Here is a 22,521-nt window from a genome sequence, read left to right on the forward strand (position 1 = left end):
ATTAACATCATTCCTAACTGTTGAGCTACATTAGTTTATAGTGAGGTCCCTTTTTTTTACTTTATTTTGTTTTACGTGGGTGATCAAAAAGCTTGAATACTGAGCGGTTTTTAGGATACAACAGGTTCTAGTTCTAACATTTTACTCTATCATCGGCTCACTGTTATAAACCTGTCTTCTGTAAACCTAAGTATAGATACTGTATATATTTTTGTTTTTACACAGTAAAACTTTTTTATAATAAAAAAGGGGGGTTAAAAATACTGGTGATCAAACTTCTGCATCTTGCCAATATTACCCAGAATGCACCAATTCACAGAAACCCAAAAAAAAAGACATCTCCTGGGTGCATCATAGTACACAGTACATTACACTTAGCATTCAGACTGACTTTGCTTCCCTTGCCGCACTTCCCTGAGTCCCGTCAAAAAGATTTCTTCATGAGATGATGTAACGCTAACAAAGGAGGGAGGATTTAACAACTCAAGACTCTTATTTTTACCACATCATTTCCTTTCATCCCCTTCTCTTTGCTTGAATTACTGATTTCTCTTTTAATCAGTCCTAGAGCACAAAATTCTCAATCGCTGATCATAAAGAATTTGTCGTACCATTTCTGTGAAATCACCGCCCACCCTCTCCTCCTCCTCCTCCTCCTCCTCTTCCTCATGCGACACAAGGCCCAATTGGCACTTGACCGATTATGCCTGATTAAAAACAATAAATGATGTGAAGGATGTATTTGTATTTCAGGCCATGCATTTAGCAATAAATCTATTTCCAAAAAAGTGTCAAAAATATTCTTCCACCTCTAGTCCTAAATACATAGCACCACCTTTGCTTCCCTCTTCACCAGCTGGTTCCCTTTTAATACGGTGTAAACCCTCTCCTCTTGCATCCCCCTTTCTATTTGTCATTAAAATATCTGTTACTTTCTCAAAAAGCCGTACAAAACATATTTAATAAAGCATCAGTCTTTACAATATAAACCTTCATTATCCCAGCACTTTTTTTCCTTCAACACCAAGAGAGTAAACAGAGAGCTTCTTAAAACCTTGGTGGTGATGTGCTTGTGTGTAAGAACATATTGGCTCACTGATTTGAAAACTGTTGATTAATGCACCATTAACTGCCCTTAAATGGCACCTAAGAGGGGAATAATACAAATGCTACAGCTTTCAATACTCAGATATTCAAAATACTTCATTTGCTAGTCTTACTCTCTAAAACGCTCCCTTTCAGCCTCTGCTGAGTTCATAAACACAGGTCATTCACATGGCTGTGGTGGTTTCACGCACCTTGCAGAAACAATCCGACACATCCACTAGTGTGCACGAGGAATCAACGAGCACATTTGGCCAATTCCAGTTCCAACTGTGGGGAAACCTCAGACTGGTCCCAGCATGCCACAAAACTGTGGACAGAAGTATAAAAACATCAGAAACATCACCGGTAAAGTCTCCTATGCAGAATGTAACAGCCCTTTCCTCACAGGCTGAGCCACAGTCGGTACGCCTGGGGAATGCCTTGTGACATCAAGTCACCAGGAGGAATGATCGCACCGAGCATCAAGCTGGAAATACCAGTTTTCAGTTCTTGGAATCAGGATCGGGTCCATCCAGGTGCCACGCTGGCCTCAAAGGCTGTCTCTGTCTCCATGTGGGAGGCAAACGTCGTGTTTCCAAAGTGGTTGTAGACGAAGATGATTTTGTTCTTCCAGCAGGGGGAACCACAACAAGAGTCTTTACTGCTGGATTCTTTGTCCGTTTTTAAGGCTTTTCCTCCAAGTTTGTGCCAGGCTAACAGGAGAGTGCAGAGTGCTGGCTGGGGGCTCCACAGTGGGCTGATGGGAGATGTTTGTGGTCCAGCACTGAAATCCGGTCCATCCAGACCACTTGAGCCCCTCCCTGTAATACTTTAACAACAAACACAAAGACAGTATGAGTGAAAAAAAAAAACATAACCGCTTAGCAGCTAAATGATGTGAACAATGACACTAAAATGTGCATCCTGATCAGTCTGTATGCAAACGCTTCAGCACATGTTAACTGTGGTGGGTACAAGTAGGTCTACCTTAAAAAGTGTGCAAATTGTTGACCTTAATTTGAGACATGTTCATGTTAAAATCTGTTGCTGCTCTTATGGTCATATGAGGAAAACACTGCTGACATGTGATACAGAATAAAACAACTTAATAAGTAACATAATTCAGTGGCGTCTTTGAGACTCTGTGTCCACAGAGAAAAAAAAAAAACTCAAAACACAAGAGTCTGAAGGAGCTTTGACAGTCACTAGAAGCACACAACTAATCAGTTATCAACTAATCGATTAGTCAAGAAAATAATCAACAGATCAATCCATCTAAATAATCCTTAGCTGCAGTCCTAATTCAATCTTGTGACACAGAGCAGTCGCTCTATGTCAGCACTGGCCCTGCATTTAAAACAGCAGTTGTATTTTGAACCAATGAAATGCAGTGAGTCGAGTTTTTTTTTTTTTTTTTATGTATTCTGACATTCAATCAAACACCAGCATTAATGCATTTGATCACAGTACAGTAGCTGAAAAAAACATATTAAAGTACCTCTCTAAAATGTGAATAGTAATTCTTTTTAATCTTTTTATCCTAATTGACATATATAACAAAATCTACATTTCTGAAATCTACATTATTATATCATTATCATATAACATTATCAATAAGAAAACAGAATGTTTCACACATTAAAACTAAAGTAAAAATAGTACAGAACGTGCAGTGTAGAGGTGTAATCAATATTTTCAGATGACACCACCAGAGGGTAGCAGAGAGTTAAAAAAAAAAAAAGTCCTGTTGACAAACAGACTGAGGAGGAAGATGCCAGCAGCGATTATGTCTGATTTATGACTCCTGTGAGAGCAGCCAGTAATCCAACTGTATGAATGAGTGCAGTTAGTGCAGAGAAGGTAACCACCACAAACTAATTACTTTATATCAAGTGAAACTCCCACATTTCAGTACATTTAATGATTGATACTGCCATGGTTTATGTCATTACACAACCAAGTTTCAGCAAGTTTTTCATTTCTTTTGCTAAATCCAGAACACACACACCCTTCTCCTTTTCTCGAGTATCACTAATTAAAAACAAAGCATGGCTACATGTGCTGCTAACAGCTGTGATCTGTGTTGAGCTCCATAGTAAAGATTACAACTTCTCTACTTTTGAGGAGTTGCGAGACTGTAAGGAAGATAACGTTGCCTGTGGGTTTTGGGTTTTGCATAAAAAATAACAAACAAAAGAGGGAAGTAGAATAAAATAACTGAGGGTTTTAAACTGGTACAGTGAACAAAGAGGCTACACAAATTAACCCCGGGCCATCTCAGAACAGTACAAAGAGTGAAAAAAAACACCGTGAGTAACAGTGCATGAAACACTGAAAAAGCACACACCACTGTTCAACTGGCCTCGATGGAGAAGATTTCTGCTCTGCTGGCTTCTCTGAGACACAGAGTGGAGGGAAACAGAGTGGAGGGCAGCTTATTGGAATGCATCGCTAAGACGGAACAACTCTTCAACTCTTTGATGTTTGCACACTCTGGACCAGCTCCATTAGAAACAGGTGTCTCGGTCTGTGTGTGTGTTTCTGTTCTTCAGTGTTGTGTCTGAGCATCTGTGAGCTCACACATCTGCTCATGCTGGCGTTTTTATGTGACGTCAGGCAGAAATATACATTACAATGACTGTAACTAAATACCTCACCTGTGTGTGTGTGTGTGTGTGTGTGTGTGTGTGTGTGTGTGTGTGTGTGTGTGTGTGTGTGTCTCACCTGTTCAGTTAATGAGGATGCCAGTCGAGCGTCCCTCCTCCTCTTTAATGTTCTTTAGGTTATTCTCTGCCTCGTCCACAGTGCTGCATGGCACATACACAAACCACAAGGTCATTACTGTCCTAAAAAGATTACATTTTAAACAGTGCAACTTGTGTGTACATGCACACATAGATGAGTGTATGCCTACGTTAGAAAATCCCTGACATCTTCCACAGTCAGTTCTCCAGTGGAGTCCAGGGTGAGGTCAGCACAGCTGAGGGGGGAGTCCAGCGGGGTGTCCAAGACGGGAGAGGACAGGGCGCTCAGAGGCTCTTCTGTTTGTCCTGTGGGGAAGAAACCCACAGAGTCTGAGGCCGCAGCATGTTTGTACACCGGGCGACTGATCAATCAATCAAAGATACAATGAAACCATCTGACATCTTTCATACTAAAACAATGTAAAGATTAACACAAACGGAGTTCAGCAGCACTTTAAGAACATATGAAGATGGCTGAAATCTGTGTGCACTCTCTTTCCACTTAGGTCACGTATTATTTAAGTCCGCATTTTTCTTTTTAATCAAATCTGTTTCACAAAATCCAGCTTTAATCATTTAAAGCTGCTCTAAATAAATATTTTTATACTAGTAATGCTTCAAATAACTTTTTGTAATGTAAAAGTAATTCATAGTGACAGAATTACAAAAAGCTCAAGCTCTAGAGGGAGTTTTAGCATCTTTCAGCTCATTGTTTTGGTTCTGTGGTCTGTCATACCATTAGGTTAACTACTTGGCAAGTCTTTTAAATGTGTGTTTCCTCCTATAAACATATTATCCTCATGGTGCTTTAATGCTTTCAACATTTCAAAATGAAAGAAAAAAAAAACATTCTGTGTTTTCCTGATGGATAATTATTAAAGTCAGAGTGGCAGATGACAGACCTGCCAAGACATAAACAAACCATACTCTGGTCTCCAAAGCAACCAACATTTCTTGCCAGGGAAGGAGGTGCTGGGCAGGAGAGGCAACTCGGGCATATTGAATGGTTACCATGGAGACCAGAGGGGGACCCCTACAAGGCCTGCTCGCAGTTTACGAGGTTCAGAGAGAGAGAGGAGAGTGTGATGAAGAGGGAGAATAAACAGGAGGAGAGAAATAACAAGTGAGGGGGAGGAGAGAGAGGGAGCAAAGGGAAAACCTGAGCGAGTGTGTGTGTGTGTTCAGACCTACCCTCAGCCTGACCCATCTGGTTCTTGTGGGTTCCGTTGGCCTGCGGCTGCGTTGTCGTGCCATCGCTGAGGAGACACATGAGCACGCACCATTTGCTTTGGCAGTGGATGGAGTAATAATACAGCAATAACAGTAAAAGTATCATTTCTTTGGTTTCACATGCAGCTCAGTGCCTCGAGCTGGTGGTAACCCATGGAACAGCATTAGCAACAATAGGTTTAGTGGTTTCCAATGTGGGGTCCGGGGACCACCAATCATTAAGAGGCTTACAGTGGGCCCCTGGAAAATGCATGTAAATGAGCAGGACTGGATTTTTTTATATATATATCTATACACACACACACAAATAGCTAGTTGGAGCCACAGACTGTACATTAATTAGACTGAAATCCTGTTTATTATAGAGTCTATGGTTGAAGTATGGGATTTGTGTGTGTGTGTGTGTGTGTGTGTGTGTGTGTGTGTGTGTGTGTGTGTGTGTGTGTGTGTGTGTGTGTGTGTGTTACCTGGCAGGTGTGGGTTCCAGTGGTCGGTCCAGCTGAACAGAGCAGAGCGGTTCAGTGAGGACCTTGGCAGACAGCGAAAACCTCTCGTATTCTGAGGGAGAGATCAGGTAAAACCCTGTGTGGAAAACAAACAGACAACATTTAGACTATTTCGATTTTGAACACTTGCTGTGACTTTCAGTACAGTTTGATTTTTTTTACTATATTTTCAATAGAATCAAGTAAATTTTCCTCACCCTGTCCGTTCTTGGTGAAAACACAGGATGCAATGCCGCTGATGTCTTCTTTACGGATGCAGTCGTAGCGCACCTAAAGACGCACAAATTAGACATTAATTAACAATGCATCATGAAAGTTCATTAAAATAAAATCCAACATAAAAATTATGCTGCCATATTATTGTATACTGTTGTAAAACGCACACACAAACTTTCATACTGTCCAAATTAGACTTTTCTAACACACTCGATGCCCAAAACTCTACCTGTGGTCGAAGGCCAGGTATGTTAAAGAGGTGCATGTCACCCAGGTTGGTTAGACAGACCAGTGTGTGTTCACTGTAGTCCTCCTGAGCTGTGGAGCTGAAAACCACTAGGGCCACCTTCCTCACCCGACAGCCTTCGTGTGCTGTCAGTTTGAACTTGGTCTTAGCGCTCACCTTGGGGAGAGAGAACACCTAGAGAGAGAACAGAGTGAAAAGTTTTTAGAGCAACATCACAAGTCTCTGACAGTCTCCTGATCCAAGTTACAACCTTTTATTGAACGAGAAATACACTGTAATAAAGGTGTCTTTACCTTTAGCTGTTCCTCTGAGGCAATGAGGACAGAGTGGGCGTTGGTCATATCCGGAGCGATGGCAAGGTCTTGAGAGGCTTCGTATGGATCTGGTAACGGCTTCCCTCGGCCATCCAACACGCAGATCGACACCACGGGGGCCCTGTGCATCAGCTGGATCTCTTTACCCAATACCGCCTCCACGCACACACTGCTCTCACCAGCTCCACCACGCTCGCACATGCGCCCCGAGCCCACGCCTGGCACCTCCAGAGCGTAGGCATACACACTCCCTGAGTTGGTGCCCGCCCATAGCGTGGGGCCGTGGTGCGTACCTGGTGGATATAAAAAATACAGCATGTAGAGTTAGTGCTGTGGAAATTATGTTTGATGAAAATATTGAGCTCATGAAGTGAATCTAGAACAATACAGCCTTCATTCACTGAGTAAGTAAACACACCGTCACGTAGAAAGGTGTCAGCGAAGCAGAGACATCGGACCACTCCAGACAACGAGTCGTCTGCTGACCGGGGTTCAATCCTTCGCTGGACCGGAGTCACATCCTCCTGCTCTGCTAGAGCGGCGTTGGCCTCCTGGACCTGAATGACAGGGTCACAAAACACAGAACTTCATTCAGTTCGGACGTTCTGTGTGACCCTCTTACTGCTGAAAAGAGACGTTCACTTACCTTGCTGGTGGGTGTGGTGATGGTGCGTTTCTTTCCTGACACCCTGCTCTTGCGGATGCGTCTGAAACTCTGTCGTAAGGACTTTTTCAAGGACTTGACTCTGGACAGGGGGCCCTCCATCGCCAAGGAGTCATTAGGGTGCAGGGTACACCTAGGACAAGAGCAGCAGGGTGATCATAATGAATGGTTACAGTTTTTAATATTTTAGATTTTTCATATTTCATCAACACTATTGTCTAACTGAAAAACAAAAGTAAAGGAAAGAGATAATTAAAGTTGCAAGCAGCGATGACCAGGCCCTCGCACCCCGACGCGTGTTGGGACATGTCATGGCTGCAGCCTTGTGTCTCCGCTAGGTGGCTCTAGAGAACACCCACTAATTAAATGTTTCGGTATGTCAAGTGTAAACCACACTGTGAAAATTTAATGTAAATCAAATAACTGTCACACAAGGCAATGACTATGAGTCTTAATTAGCACGTAGATGTCTTCAGGCTGGTACTCTTCTCAAACGTGTGAACTGTGGGCCAAACTGGACAATGTACACTCAAGTTACAACAATTTCCAGTTTTATTGTACTGGCAAATCATAAAGCCATGCCCATTGCTAAAACTCATATGTGTAAATTTTCACAACTGCCCCGTGTGCCAAGTTTCATGAGTTTGAGCAGCAGGGATTTAATACGCTTAAAGTTAAAAACTATCCACTCTCTGACTTGCAATCACCAAAAATTTAAAAAATATCAACCTGGCCAGCACAGCGTTTCGTCTGTGGTAGTCAAACAGGCCGAATCCATGACTTGTTCCGAAGGAGATCAGGTTCCACTCTGCATGCAGCGCCACAGCTGTGACAGAGGCCGGGGGCAGACATTGCACCAGCACCAGCGGCTGAAAGCCCGGAGGGAAGGGGGCGGGTTTAAGGCGTGGCTCCAGCCTGTCATGGCCCTTCCAGGTGAAGCCCTCCCTGTCCTGCAGCAGATCAACCACCGACACGTCGACCAAGTGATCCGAACGCTCATCACTCAAACCCAGAACAATCACCTGGAGAGACACAAGTGAAGAAACCTCAGGGATCATTTTTTATTTTAGTACCTGCTTTTATCTTCAAAACTACAAAAGAATACAAGAGAAATCTGTTGCAGGAGTGTGATATTTAAAGAACATGGATGAATGTTTTTGTGAAATGTCATCACAGCTGAGAGACGATCATTACAGTAACACACTTGTCTTGTATGACCCAGTTTTTCAAATTATTAGCACATTAAAGAGCTCTTCTTCTCCACAAAGTGTAATACTGAGTGAAGTGAAAGCCATAAAATGGACTATCATAACAACAAATCCCTCATCATTTAAACAAGAGGCAGTAAAAGAAGATGGACCTGCTGAAAAAGTTAATAATAACTAGTTTATTATGAGTTGAGGCACTTCTGTCAGAGTTGGGCATTTATTCAGCTGAGCAGCTGTAATATTTGCTCCATGTGCTGCTCAAAGAGTCTAAATATTCACTCACCAGAAAATAGCCAGTGGTTTTCTAAATGTGGTCCACGAAAAAAAAAATCCTATTTTATTTTGTATGAATATTCATGGTACTCATCCATATTTATGATCTCCAGAAGATTAATGCAAATGTTTTCAGATCTCCTAACCTTTCCTCTAGCACCACTGTCAGGCCCAGAACTCCCACTTGTGCACATAAATATCAAAATCTGAAGGGAACATTGTCATGAAATTTATTGAGCACAGTCTCCACTGGGGAAGAAAACGCTCACCACCTTCAGCCATATCAACTTTGCACACAAGATATCTCATAATCTAAAAGGCTGAGTGCCATCAACTTGGCTATGCATATTGATGCTCAAAAAAGGACGAGCGCTGTTAATTTTGACCCCAGATATTTTCTGTTGTGTTACCCTTGTTACCCCAACTACTATGAAAGCTACATTAGCAAAACTGTTAGCATTAGGGCTGTACCTACCTCTATAGTACCTATACCTAATTTTATCAGTCAAATTGGATTTGGCTGTTCCATATGAATGTTTAATGATTCCCTCTTTTTTTTTCCAGTTGAACACCACGCTAAAGCCTACATGAGTCTCATGTTTTAGGCTACATTACGTTTTAATGCCATTCTTCATCATTTGTGATGAAACATCAGATATCCACACAGTCAGAGAAAGTAAAAGTGTGCGTCCTGCTCATTGCTCACGTATACGATCCCACAAAGTGTCTCTCCTGCCAGAGCGCTGTCAGCCACTGTTCAGCATCACACTGCCATCTGTTTCTATAATTTCTCTCCACTTCCAGTGTTGTACTGTAGTGATTTTGAGACGGTTTGTAAAGTTTACAAGCACTGTTCTGTGTACAATGACACAACTAAAAAGCAAGAGCTGAAACTTGTTTACCAAACACTTGTTTCACCTCTCATCAACTACCAGCACATGTCATGTGAATTAATATAAAAATATATTAAGGATTCCTTCTTTGGAAACACTTAATTTGAAGGTGTGCGCATAAAACTCAATCTTTATGACTGTTGTCATTAAGTGTCAGTCATCAATTATGTAATTTTTAATGCAATGTTGACATTGTTTGAGATATTTTTGCTAAGACAACTTGATATTAAAAATCAAACAAAAACCATAAAAACACGATTGATCGACTGCTCGAAAAAGAGGGGTCTCTGACTGATGATTCAACAAACGAAGTTTCAGGGGACAGCACTAGTCAGGCATGTTGATTTTATTTGTTTAGTCCAGCACTGTTAATGTGGGGAGCATAAACACTCATGTACAGTTTGTAGAGATTTTTAAGTCTTGTTACGAATGACATACTTCCAGTTACTTCAGCTGTAGCATCTCAGCTAAGCAGCTATGAAGTGTGAGAGTGCTCAAGTGACTGCAGCTGCAGTTCTCTGCCTGCCAAGTTAATCAGCTAGCTTCATCTCATTCACAGAAAATGCCACACATGGACATTTAGTTAACATTAGCAAATTTACTGTTGGCAAGAAAACAAGACAGTAAATTATATGTGTGCACCGGCATACTGCTGATATTTTTGGTCTATTATGAACTGCCAATATGTGTATTGTATTAATCTGTATTTATTCATGTTGTGCCAAAGTGATTATTTTATTTTCACTGCTTTACCTTGATATCAGACAGCCTTTTCTGATGGGAAACTGTGATTATATAAGCCAAATCAGTCATTTTTCTTTCTAACGTACTTGTCTACCACTGCCTCTTTCTTTTAGTTTGTTTATATTATTGAGTGACTTGAATGTTTTCAAAGAATTGTTCAGATTCACCAAAGTCACGCTATAACAGAAACAGATCGAGGCAATGATATATAAGTAATTTCTGTGTTCTGTGAGGTACAATTACTAATTTTGCCTATGAAGTTTGACTGGTTTGGAGAAAGCAATGTTTGGTTGCTATAACGGCAGTTTTCCTGTCAGAACAGGCTGTCTGACGGCAAAGTAAAACAGTGAAAATACTCTAAATACAGGGTTCACTGAAACTGAAGCTGATTTTTTTCAGGTGGGCCATTTTAAAATGGCTAAAATACTTTTTGTAGTTGACCTTGTCCATAGCTGGTGCCCCCATCTGCTTCTCCAATCTGGGGGCGTGCTGACTGACATCTACTATAGTTAATACACTGACTATTAAGAAGAACAACATGGAAAGAAAACTTACTGTATTGTGTCCTTAGAAATGACCCGAGACAGTGTGGGACAGAGCTTAATACATATGTGTGTGTGTGTGTGTGTGAAATTGTATGTGCATCTTTACCTGCCCAGCAGTTCCAGCCACCACCAGCTTGTTGCTGTATTTGCACAGACTGATTTTCTGGATGCCCAGCCTGGGGTCATCACTGTACGGGTCAAAACAGCCCACCTGCACACAAACAAAAACACACACAACCATCAGCTGATATTGGCAGGATAAATGTAAGGAAACACTCCATTCTTCTAGTAGTTTGTGGAGAACAGAGATCTTCATCCGTCATCAGCTGCTGAAGACACAAATTGTCGAAGTTTTGAAATTGAAATTCTTTCTCATTCTTGCTTAATATTTAACTTTAAGTGCTCATCAGTCCGGAGTCGTATTTTGCGCTTCATAACACACGGCACTTTTTCAACAGACAGGTCTGGACAGCAGGATGGCCGGTCTACTATCCAAACCTTTTTACAATGAAGCCATGCTGTTGTAACACATGCAGAATATATCTTGGCATTTTCTTGCACAAACAAGCAGGGATGGCTTTGAAAAAGATGTAGTCTGGATGGCAACATATGTAATGCAGTGCTGCCTGATGGGTCAAAGGTCACAGGCATTCAATATAGGTGTTCAATCTCACCTTTTACGTGCAGAGATTTCGTGCGATTCTCTTTTACGGATAATACGGATTGTAGATGGTGTTGAGAAACATTGTTTTTAAATTGTTGGATGATTTGACCACAGTTTTTCACCAAGTGGGGAATTATGCCCCATCCATGCTTGTGAGTGACTGAACCTTTCGAGGACGCCTCTTTAATATCCAATCATGACAGTGTCACCTGTTACCAGTTAACCTGTGGAACGTTCCAAACAGGTATTTTCTGAGCATCCCACAACTTTCCCAGTCTGTGCCCCCGTCCCAACTTTATTGGAAACACGCTGCAAACATCAAATTCAGAATGAGTGTATGTTTACATAAAAACAGCAATGTTTTGAATATTAACTATATTTATTTAACTATATTTGTACTATACTCAGTTGCATATAGGTTGAAAATTATTTGCAAAGTGCTATTTACATTTTACACAACGTCCAAACTCTTTTGGAATTGGGGTCATGAATCTTTGATCTGAACCAACTACAAACAACTTCCCTTGTGGCAGACCGGGGTCAAAATGCCCTCCCAACGCCCCCCTCCCTCCTCTGTTATCTGCCAAATGCCAGGACGGTCCCCCTTTACCCACTCAGCAAAACATGTGCATTAATCTGTCCTTCACACACAGTAGGAATTCCAATAGAAATCCCTCTCACATGGGAGTTGTGTCTTGGCAAAACAAAGAGTAAAAGAAGTTGGTCACTAACACACATACATGCACAGAGAGAGTGGGCTGATGGGTCTGGTTTTCATTACAGCGGAAAAAAAGAGAAAGGCTCCTCATCCCATATGAGGGCCACATTCCTGAACATGCAGCTCTGTTACCACAGGATACACGAGGAAAGGTGGGGGGAGCAAAACAGTGAATAGGAAGAAAAGAAGAGGGAGAAAACAGCCTACAAGCTAATTTAATTTATTTTTCACTATTAAATGTATCACTCAAGATTAGCTTCTAGACTTTTTTAAATCTATTATTGATCACAGCTCTTCTTTATCATCCAGCTGATTTAAGTATTCATTGAGTGTTTCACTTTGCGATCTATCTCTTTATTCTGTCAGCAATCTACCAAAGCCAAACTACTTGGTCAGGTTCCCTTGACGTGACATTCTGCCTCTTGATGCTGAATCAGTTCATTTAAATGTAATTCTGTGCAGAAAACAGGCCATGAAAACAGAATCAGACTGTGGTTCCTTCAGAGTCGAGTTTTAATAAGAGGAACAATGGGGTGGGTCTGTCTGAAAACCAAACACATGAAAACAACCAGATGAGAAAATTAGGCCACAGATGTACTGTCACAGGAATGACTGACTGTGTATGTGTGAGTGTGAGTGTGAGTGTGAGTGTGAGAGTGTGTGTGTGTGTGTGTGTGTGTGTGTGTGTGTGTGTGTGTGTGTGTGTGTGTGTGTGTGTGTGTGCGTGTGCGTGTGTGTGAGTAAAACACAGATTGTTTTTATTCCCACACCCCATAAAATAAGACCCTGTGTCTGATCTCCGGAGGAAAGATCCTTACTCATTACTTCATCACTTCTCCGCCTCACTTCTCACCTTCCTAAAGGGAGGCCATTCCTCCTCCTGCTGCATGTCGGGGTCGTTGCTAGGGTCCTCAGCATCGTCGCTAGGGTCACAGTCAGTGTGGAAGACATTGGCCGTGCTGAGTTTGTACAGTGGAGTAAGAGCAACACCCGATGCATCCCAGAAACGCACGGTGCCGTCCTCATGTCTGTAAACACATAAGATTTAAGGAAATATTTTTACAAAAATACATTTCAGTGCAAGTCAATCAAGATTGCTCGGGTCATATCCGATGTCTTTGGTCTGGTCGTAAATACAGAGTTGTGGTTGATTAGAGCACATAACCACATTTAATGCAAACCAATGCAATTGTCCTACAATAAATCCTGTTATATAATGTATAATGTAATAAATATATAATGTTCAGTTTCTGTTTACACTGGATCAACTTGAATGGTCATTTTGATGTGTAACAGTAGAGTAAACAGGTATTATTAATGATACTAATTAAGATTCCATTACATTCAGGTCAAACAGAGTCTGGGTGCTGCTACTGTGCAATTATCATTATTTACATTAATAACATGATAAATGGTTTACATCCATGCTAGCAGATCTGTTAGGGTGCAGTTAGACGCAGCGGTTCTAACATGCAGATGTTTAGCTGATATGTTTACAGGTGTTGACATGGTTCTCCAAATCCACAGTTCAACATTACCTTTAATTTTCAAGTCACATTCTACATGTTAGAACATAGTTGGTGAAAATGTGAAAATACTGAGAACTATGTGCTGAACTGTGGAGTTGACTGATACGATTTCTGTGCTCAGGACTTTTTGGGTGGACCTGAAACATGGCTCAGTGAAATGCTGGAACCTCATGTTTATTTGCATATAGAGCAGGGAAAGTCCAAAGTTAAATTGAATCATGGATTTGGAGAATCGTTACACCCCTATTTCACTACTTTGGTTTCCAGTAAACCTGTGTCTTTGCCTTAACTGATGTCTCCCCAAATTCCAACAGATCCAGCTTTTCACTTCCTTTATGTTTTTTATTGTGCTCGACACCAATGCTAGCTCTGCCAAACATCTGTATTTGGCATTATTCTGCCAGCTGTCACAGGATTTTTTTTTTACTGCCATGGAAAATGCTGGCAAAATCTGGCTTCACATTTCCAGGACAAGTCACAAACAGATCCAGTTTTATGCAAGATATCCATGTGGTTCACATCAGAAGCAAAAAAAAATGTCTCCATGCAGCTTTTAGTCATTTTACGTACTAGGAAGCAACAGATTGGCGCCAGCTTTGTGCCATGAAAGAAAAAAAATGAATACTGGATCCACCTGCAGTGTGGACACAGTGTTTCAACGCTGTAGGTGTGTGTGGTTGTGCAGATACCCTGTCAACAGCAGCTCTTGCTGTTTGGGTGGAGGTGCCAGGTTTTTCCCTCCACATATGGGCCAACTCTGTGCAAACAGACAAAGATTAAAGAAAAGTTAGAACTCCTTCATATTAAAATGCTGCGAGAGACATATTTCCTGAATCCTTGCCATTTGATCGGAACCTCAGTTTAAAGATTTACAGGCCCAGACACACAGGGATGCCCTGCTGGATGAGGACGTGTACACAAAAACACACAGCGCTTTTGTTAAGTTTGCTCTGTTATAGTGCCAGTGTCTCTGACTTGGCCTCGCACAGACAGGCAGATGATTTACGAGCATACCAGCTGTGTGTCTGCGCCTGTGTGTGTGTGTTGGTCTAATCTGCCACTGATCAAACAGCTGATCTAAGCTACAAAGCCAATGCTAATCCTTTAACTGCTTACACCTGCTCTTAAAGTTAGCACACTACCAGTAGGCTGATGGTCACACACACTCCTGTCGGTTTCCTCATAGTTGTTTAGCTGCCAGACTGTGAGTAATAATCCATTTAACGGCAATATCCCTTACTTTGATCCAAAATTCTGCAATTTCACCTCACTTATTACCCAGTTGTACAATATACAAGGCAGCAGCTGAGCCTTGATATGACACCTAAGAGCCGTTTGGCGAAAATAAAACCCTGTAATTTGAATCTGTAAGCACGCTGGTTTGTATACACATTGATCAGAGTAAATGGCGTTGCATTTAAAACATGAGCAGCCTGGCTATTGGCCATGTTATGTTTAAGGTGCTCTCAGGTTAAGCCGCTTACATGCATCTTGGATTTCCTGTGATTGAATATCCCCACTGTCATGAATAAACCAATTAACAGAATAATCCTCTAATGTCCTGCCAAGATCAACAGCTGTCCAACAGTAACACAGTGTCAAAAGATGCTGCAATAAAAGGGAGAGAAAATAAGTTCCTGAAAGAAATATTTTTGATGATGTTAAAAAATTGCGCTTATCATTTTGGTCAGAGATGTCATGTTCGTGTGAAAGGCCTTACATGTTCTTGCTGATGTTTGTTTTGTTTTGTTTTTGTGTCATGTGGGTTGTTTAAAGTATCATCATTAGTATTATTTCTAAATGTATTTTTTTGTTTAAATGTAACAGATATTTACATACTTTCCATGTTTTTGGGGTTTTTTTCTGAGGACCCTCATGAAAACGAGATGAGGCATCTCAAGGTGTTTATTCCCAAAAATATATTTGAAATAATTATTAAAAAAGGTAGAGAAATGTATAACTGACTCAGCATCCAAATCAATGCAAATAATAGCAAAGTCCTTCTTTTTTCTACTATAAAGGAGTTTAATGAACATATAAACTAATGAAAAAAAGTTAAATTTGTAGGAAATTTGTGTTCATGTCATCATATCTCTGTTGTTACTGTATTATTAGCTTTGTATCTTATATCTGGGAAACCTGTTCATTTCCCTTCACAATGATGTCCAATTTGTGGTGATCCTGTATTTGTGGGATAAGCAGCACAGCTGATTATGTGGGTGGGACCCAAGTGAGTTCAGCTGCCTGCCAGACTCTTAATTTAACAGTTATAAACTGTATATATCTACTCCTTCATAAAGATTACTAATAATTTGTTATGACTCATAAACAGACACTCATTCTGAAAACATTTGGCATTAATTTTAACTAATAAACACAAAATAAGCAAACAAAAACAGTTATTCCAGCCTGTAATGGAAATTTGGCTGGTTATAGTGTTGTTGTCTGAGAAACAAGTATTTCAACCTAAAATGTTTCCTTAATCTCTGATGACATATCATGTTTGTTTTAAGATTTAGTGCAGTAAATATTTTACATATCTCTCTTTTAATGTAGCTGAAAAAAACTAAAGTAGCAAGTCAACAGCAAAGTAATAAACTGTGACCAGTCCATGTTGTACAAAAAGATGACTGTCAGAAAATTGTGTTTAGTCACTTTGCCAGTGAATCACAGAAATAAAATGTTATTTTCTGATTATTTCACAAGGTATGGTCGAAAGCACAAATACACAAACACACCCACACCTCCACACAACCCTACAGGAAGGTGCTGCATTGGTGGGTTTGTAAGAATTATGATTACTTTCTGATTGCTACGATTCAGTGATCAAACGATTCTGGATGCATCCTGATGCATCCAAATTTTAAGCTTTTAAGAGGTGCTGGTTGGGTTGCATCCATCTGCAGCTACTCATGTTCAGCCATCCTCAACAAAACTCAAGAAGCAGCCGAGTTTAGAACTAAACACGATACACGTTACATGTATGAGTGGGAATCTTTTTGTCCGATTTTAAAAAGCGGCACAATTTTCAGTCTGTTACTGGAAAACAATATGAAACCTAACTGGCAATTAAATGGTCCACAGGCTTTTTATTCTAAAAAGTTAACTGCATTAATTAATTAATTAATCCTTTTGAAAGCATCATACAGTCTCCTGCCTGTAGGAGAATAACAAAAGAGGGGGAGGCAGTGTGCTTTGCTGTGTTGTTATTAACATTATGTCTCCAGCAGTGGGAAGCAGCCTCTCTGATGCACTGTTCGCTCCAGGGAAACACATCGCTGTCACACATGCAGAGCAGGCACAGACCTTCTGGGAAAACGACTTAGCAGAGTTATTTTCTTCATCATAGAGTTGGTTGAAGTTGTTTAATGCTGCGGTTGTTTGCTATAGCTGATTACTGCTTCATTTCATTCACATCTTAACATTAATCTTTGGTTGATGGCGTTAAAAAGCATTCACAGTACACTTCATGTTCACCTCATGAACACAATTATTTAGACTCTATATGCAAAAACATGCTTGCAACTGGTGCCTTTAGAGAAGATTGAGTACATCTCCATGTTAACTGCTGATAACACTAGCATGAGTGTGCTGTAGACCATCCAGGTGCTGCACTACCCTCGCAGTTCCTTTTGCTCTATCAACATGTTAACTGACATTTAGAGAACCGATTTCTGACATTTATGATTTGACTCAGAATCTTCCCCATCTGTACTGCGATGCATCTAAGAACTACGTATTTCCCCCACCCCTACTATTTGCTAGGGAGCTGCGCTTCTTGAAGATGTTTCAATCGTCATCTGAGAGAGTTCTTCAGTTCTGTGTGACTTGAAGTGACTGAAAGAGAGTTCCAGGTATTTAACCTCTTGAGGAGACAGTAACACCTTGAGCCACCGGCTTTTTATAGTCTCAACCTCACAACCTGTGTGCTGTTATTTAGTGAGATCTACACGTCACTGCCCAAAAACAGACGACCAGAAACATCCTGAATACAGCCAATTTTGAGAAAATAAGAAAGTACAGACAGAGGACAATGTCTCTGCCCATACAGACACCATCACACACTTCTAGTGGGTCATAAGTGATGACTCAGAGGGGTTATAGGGATTAATAGAATGTATACACTGATCTTGTTTAGTTTTAGAAATCCTGCATAGTATGCCTTTAAAGTATTGAATCCAATCAAGATTTCACATGGTCAGATAACAGGCTTAACTTATTTGAGTAAATGGTTTAACAACATAACTCATAGTATTTAAATATATTTAAACTGACAGCTGCAAAAGAAGGAATTTCATCAAGTTATCAGACTCACCCCGTGTGCATGTTGTCGGCCTTGCTGTGCTTTGCCAGCGTTCACCAGCCTCTCCCAGAGTTTGGGAGGGACGCTGGAGATGTGGAAGGAGCAGGTGATAGCTGAGGAGTGGAGAGGAGCCAGGTAGGGAGTGGGCAGAGAGGGCCAGCCAGGGGTCTGGAGGTCGATCACGACTAGTTCCTCTTCCAGTAACACTACCAACGCAGACGGCTCATCAAACTCTGTAACGGGGAGAGATGAGACAAACATTTGGACTATATTATACATTTTATACAACAGCTGAAAGAGAGGGTACAATCTTCAGTGAAAGGGGAAGAAAACCCCAAATCAGAAATCCATAGATACACTTCATTAATGTTGGCTAACTCCTTACCTTTCTCTTGCTCTATGCTGTGAACAGTGAAGAAGTCAATGACTCGAGATGTGAAATCCAGAGTGACGTGGTCTTTGTCTTGTTGGATGGTCAAACAGTGGCGGTCACCGTAGCTGGCTCTGGGCATCCCTCCGCTGTATAACAACACTGGAGACCTGGAGCATGCAACAAAGCAAAGTGATTTTATTCACGTCAATTTTATCTGTCACCTTAAAACCACAGAGCCCAGTGCTTCAGATATAATTATGCATCATCATTTTCAACTTCCATTTTGCAAAAAATACAGGCAATAACTTTTATTATTAAATTCCTTTAAACTCAGTCTTCACTACATACGTTATCTGTCTGATGCAAACTGTAATTCAACTGGTTGGTGGAAACATACAATCACAAGGCACTAATTGCAGTAGGTGCTTCACCATCTGTGGCCTGGGGAGGATCTCCACTGAGCGCACACTTCTAATAAATCTTACAGTGGGTCGAGTGCATGTGTGTGTGTGTGTGTGTGTGTGTGTAAATGACTAATAAGACTTAACATTAATCTTGCACACAACTGAATCCATCAGCCTAAAACATCTAGTGTGCATGTTATGACTGTCTGCTGAATTGCCTCTCATGGTTGCAGTGATTCACAGTTTTTGAAAAACCTTTATAAAACCCATATATAACCTATAGTGACAACAGACTATTCACTCCTCTTAAGTCATCAACAACTGCTAAGCTAGAACAAGGCTTATCTACTAGCAGAAATGTGAGTAACAAGTTATATGTAATTAAAGTATAAAGGAAATGTAATTGTAATGAGTTACATTCACTGAGAAAATAAATGTGCAATTAAATTACAGTCACTAATTAAAGTGTTGTAATTACAAAGGACTTACATCTGAATATCCTTTCCAGGTTGCCTGGTGGAGATCTGCACTCTACTGAGTGACTTCTCCTGGCTGTAAATTACTAGTTAGCACTGCGATGAAACTGTCCTGTCTGACTGCAGAAAACAAAGAGGAAAAATAAAACCACTCACCCCGTTTGTGTTGTCCTCCACAGGATCTTGTTGATGGCCTTACAGGGAAATGGACCTGTGACAGACAGCCATGACCAGCAAAGTTAAAACACTGCACAGATATTGTTTGGACTAAAACTATTAAATACTCCAGAATATTTTTTGTCCAAGAGAGGGCAAAAGAAAAAAGGAAATAAGAGTTGAGAAAGAAATGTTCAACTTTCTCACCCATATTCTGGATCATTGTTTCATTGTTTCATTGTCAGACTAATTCTCAACATAATAACGAGTCGCTGTGAGTCAAAGTATGTCAGCAGTCCAGTCAGTCACTGGAAACTGGTCTTTGTGGATGAGACATTAACTGGGAAACACAAAAGAGATGTGTGTGTGTGTGTGTGTGTGTGTGTGTGTGAGTGATGTATGCATTTCTCACCATATGGGATGGTGGAGGACACTGGTTGGTGATTGTAGGTGTTGCCATTAGTAACCGCCCACACAGAGTAGCCTCCATCGTTATGGGAACTGACAAACAAGTTTCCAGATCGTTCCCACACCAGGCTCTCCAGCTGCTGCAGGGGGGGTTCACATAGACACACAAGTACACACAGAGCCGTCAGACCAGGTTTCAGAACAGAGGAATTACACCTTACCACACCATAAAACATTTAGAAAAAAATCTTGATTGGACCAGCATGAAAAATCACTGAACACTGTCAGTAAAAATGTTCATTATCATGCAATAAACTAAACTTTGGTCTGTAAACCAGTTACCTGCTTCCCCAGGAAGAGCTGTTCAACATGACGGGTGCTCAGATCCCATAGAACCACAAGGCCCCGGCTGTAGCCAATCAGAATCTTCCCTGACTGCTGAGGATGTTCCTGCAGAGATTCTACTGGCCCCAGGGATTTCCCACATCTGTAATCATCTGGCAGGCTGAGAAAACAAAACATTACCCATTATCCTACATCTGTAGCTTGTTTGTAACCCAGCATGCTATAAATTATACATGTCTACAGGTCAAAATGAGGTTAAATAATTGTCGGCTAAGGGGTCTGCCATGTTGACTGGGGGATAAAAAAATTAACACTGGAAGCTAGGGCTGTGATGGTAACCACATAACTGCAATATCACGGGGTTTAGCTCATTACAATCATCACCGCAAATTTTATTTATTTTCAAGGGTCAATTTCATGTTGAGATGAGTGAATGGATCTACTAATATATCTAAGGATCAGCGCTGTCAACCCAAGACATTGTGGGATTACGAGTGGGCAGCTAAGAACAACAACAACAACAACTGTTCTCAACACTGACAAATGGATTAATAACTACAGAAGACATTCGGTGTTAGTTGAAGGCTAGATTACAAAGCTTCTGAAAGGGATACTGAAGCAGACATATGTAAAGGCACAACACTAGAGTTAGCATTAGCTTAATGCTAGCCTTTCTTGCTCAGCTTACTTTGGGGTTAACCCCAACACTTTTTCAGCAGTTGGGAAATAACAGACAAGGTTTTTCTTGGTCTTGAGAAGCTGCAGTGTTTATTAACTGACAGACTGTGACCTGTACTGTACATTCACTGCCAGATTGTCAGTTTACTGATAAGTTTCCGCTCCGCTAGGAGCACCATCACTCTCACCTCACCGCCACTCACTCTCCATAACTTGCATACTGCACACACTTATGTGGCGCTCTATTCATTATAGGAGCTTTGGGGAAGCTTATGATAGCTTCAAAAAAAGTCCAATAAAATGTAATTATTAAGGTGGTCTAAGTTAACCACCATCCAGTGATTATATGCTTGTTGTCACCATAGGGAGAACAGGTGGACCCAACACTGTGAGCCAGAAAATAGTCAAAAAGGAGATTTATGGGGTGTCCCTATAGCTCAGTTGGTAGCGTGTGCACCCCATGTACTCAGGCTGTCAGTCCTCTGTAGTGGCCGCCGGTTCGACTCCTGCCTGCGGCCCATTTGCTGCGTGCCATCCCCACTCTCTCTATGCCCTTTCCTGTCATCTCTTCAGCTGTCACTATCGCAATGAAGGCAAAAGCCCAAAAAAAATCTTTAAAAAAAACAAACAAAAAAAAAGGAGACTCACATCCATGGTTTACTATCTTTTCTCCATTTCTTAAATTCTATACATCATTCATGTGATTACAAGGGTAGTAGGTGACATTTAGGCTTAGACTGTTTTTTTATTTATACTATATTTAATATTTGTTATTAGCCATGTTCATTTAAATGCATGATTTGGATTGGGGCTTAGAGAGGAGTCTGTTTAGACTTTTTTGAAAACTTTGAAAACTCTCAGCTCCACTAGCAGATCTTCACCTCGTTTGCTCCCATGGCAGCTGGACTTCCTCTCCTCAGGAGAGACCAGTTGTTGAGGTTGAGAAATATCCCAAACTATGTGTGTATGCTGTGTGTGGTTGAGGTGCTGCAGCACAACTCTCCCTATTGGTGCTGTGAGAGGCACTTGATGTGCACCACATGACGTGTTGCCGTACTTGAAGATGATGAGAGAGAAGGATAAATTTGTGCCTATGCATCATGTTGTTGGTAAGTTATCATGGAAACTGGACAGCAGAGATACTCCAAAGCTTTCTTTTTCTTTACACCAAAGCAACCCACAGCAAAACTGCAAAGGACGCTAAACTTATGTATAATACAATCAATGCTGAACTCAAACCATCTGTATAAACTGTTATATCACCACAGGCTGCTCTTCCAACAACAACAACAACAACAGTGAAATCAACATCAAGCTGGAGCTGAACTGCTGGAGCTTGTGAACTAGACATTCCTCTGAGGCAGTGGAGGAATGTGGAGCAGGACACACCCTCGAGATGTCAGAGGATTCCCTCAGTGAAGGATGGGGAAAAGAGGGGGAGAAGACAGAAGAGGAAAGGAGAGGAAACTGCAGAGAAAGAAAATGAAGCAACAAACAAAGAGGGAAGGAAAAGAAGGCGATGCAGCTTTCTGGTGCAGCTGAGGCAGAGAAGGATCATCGCAAAAGAGATAGTCAGCCTGTCACAGACACAGACACAGACACACACACACACACACACACACACACACACACACACACTTTTGACTGCTTTGGTAGTGTCCACTGAGGAAGATCCTCTCCGGAAGCAGAGAGGCAAAAACATTCCCAACAAAGCATTCCATTGTGTCCGTCTCTCCGTTCACAAGTATTTTTAGGGAATCCAGCATCCTGCTACGAAGTGCTGGTGATGAGCCTCTA

General features: G+C 41.1%; 1 protein-coding gene across 1 annotated transcript in view; it reads right to left on the minus strand.

Annotated features, from left to right (window-relative positions):
- Positions 1 to 717: 717 nt before the first annotated feature.
- The window catches only part of llgl1 (LLGL scribble cell polarity complex component 1), a 47,798-nt gene continuing 25,994 nt past the window's right edge, over positions 718 to 22,521 (minus strand). Inside the window, exons 6-24 of the mRNA XM_084743670.1 lie at positions 20,044 to 20,206; positions 19,706 to 19,841; positions 19,294 to 19,348; positions 18,270 to 18,424; positions 17,897 to 18,117; positions 14,271 to 14,338; positions 12,906 to 13,080; positions 10,777 to 10,881; positions 7,737 to 8,029; positions 6,990 to 7,140; positions 6,762 to 6,900; positions 6,323 to 6,636; positions 6,012 to 6,203; positions 5,764 to 5,836; positions 5,528 to 5,642; positions 5,022 to 5,086; positions 4,001 to 4,136; positions 3,811 to 3,893; positions 718 to 1,915 (exon numbers count right to left, since the gene is read on the minus strand). Coding sequence (XP_084599796.1) covers positions 3,815 to 3,893; positions 4,001 to 4,136; positions 5,022 to 5,086; positions 5,528 to 5,642; positions 5,764 to 5,836; positions 6,012 to 6,203; positions 6,323 to 6,636; positions 6,762 to 6,900; positions 6,990 to 7,140; positions 7,737 to 8,029; positions 10,777 to 10,881; positions 12,906 to 13,080; positions 14,271 to 14,338; positions 17,897 to 18,117; positions 18,270 to 18,424; positions 19,294 to 19,348; positions 19,706 to 19,841; positions 20,044 to 20,206 — 2,635 coding nt within the window. The 3' untranslated portion in view covers positions 718 to 1,915; positions 3,811 to 3,814. The remainder of the gene's footprint in view (positions 1,916 to 3,810; positions 3,894 to 4,000; positions 4,137 to 5,021; positions 5,087 to 5,527; positions 5,643 to 5,763; positions 5,837 to 6,011; positions 6,204 to 6,322; positions 6,637 to 6,761; positions 6,901 to 6,989; positions 7,141 to 7,736; positions 8,030 to 10,776; positions 10,882 to 12,905; positions 13,081 to 14,270; positions 14,339 to 17,896; positions 18,118 to 18,269; positions 18,425 to 19,293; positions 19,349 to 19,705; positions 19,842 to 20,043; positions 20,207 to 22,521) is intronic.

This window comes from Lutjanus erythropterus, chromosome 19 (assembly GCF_056507025.1).
Source record: "Lutjanus erythropterus isolate fLutEry1 chromosome 19, fLutEry1.hap2, whole genome shotgun sequence".
In the NCBI taxonomy this organism is placed as follows: Eukaryota; Metazoa; Chordata; class Actinopteri; order Lutjaniformes; family Lutjanidae; genus Lutjanus; species Lutjanus erythropterus.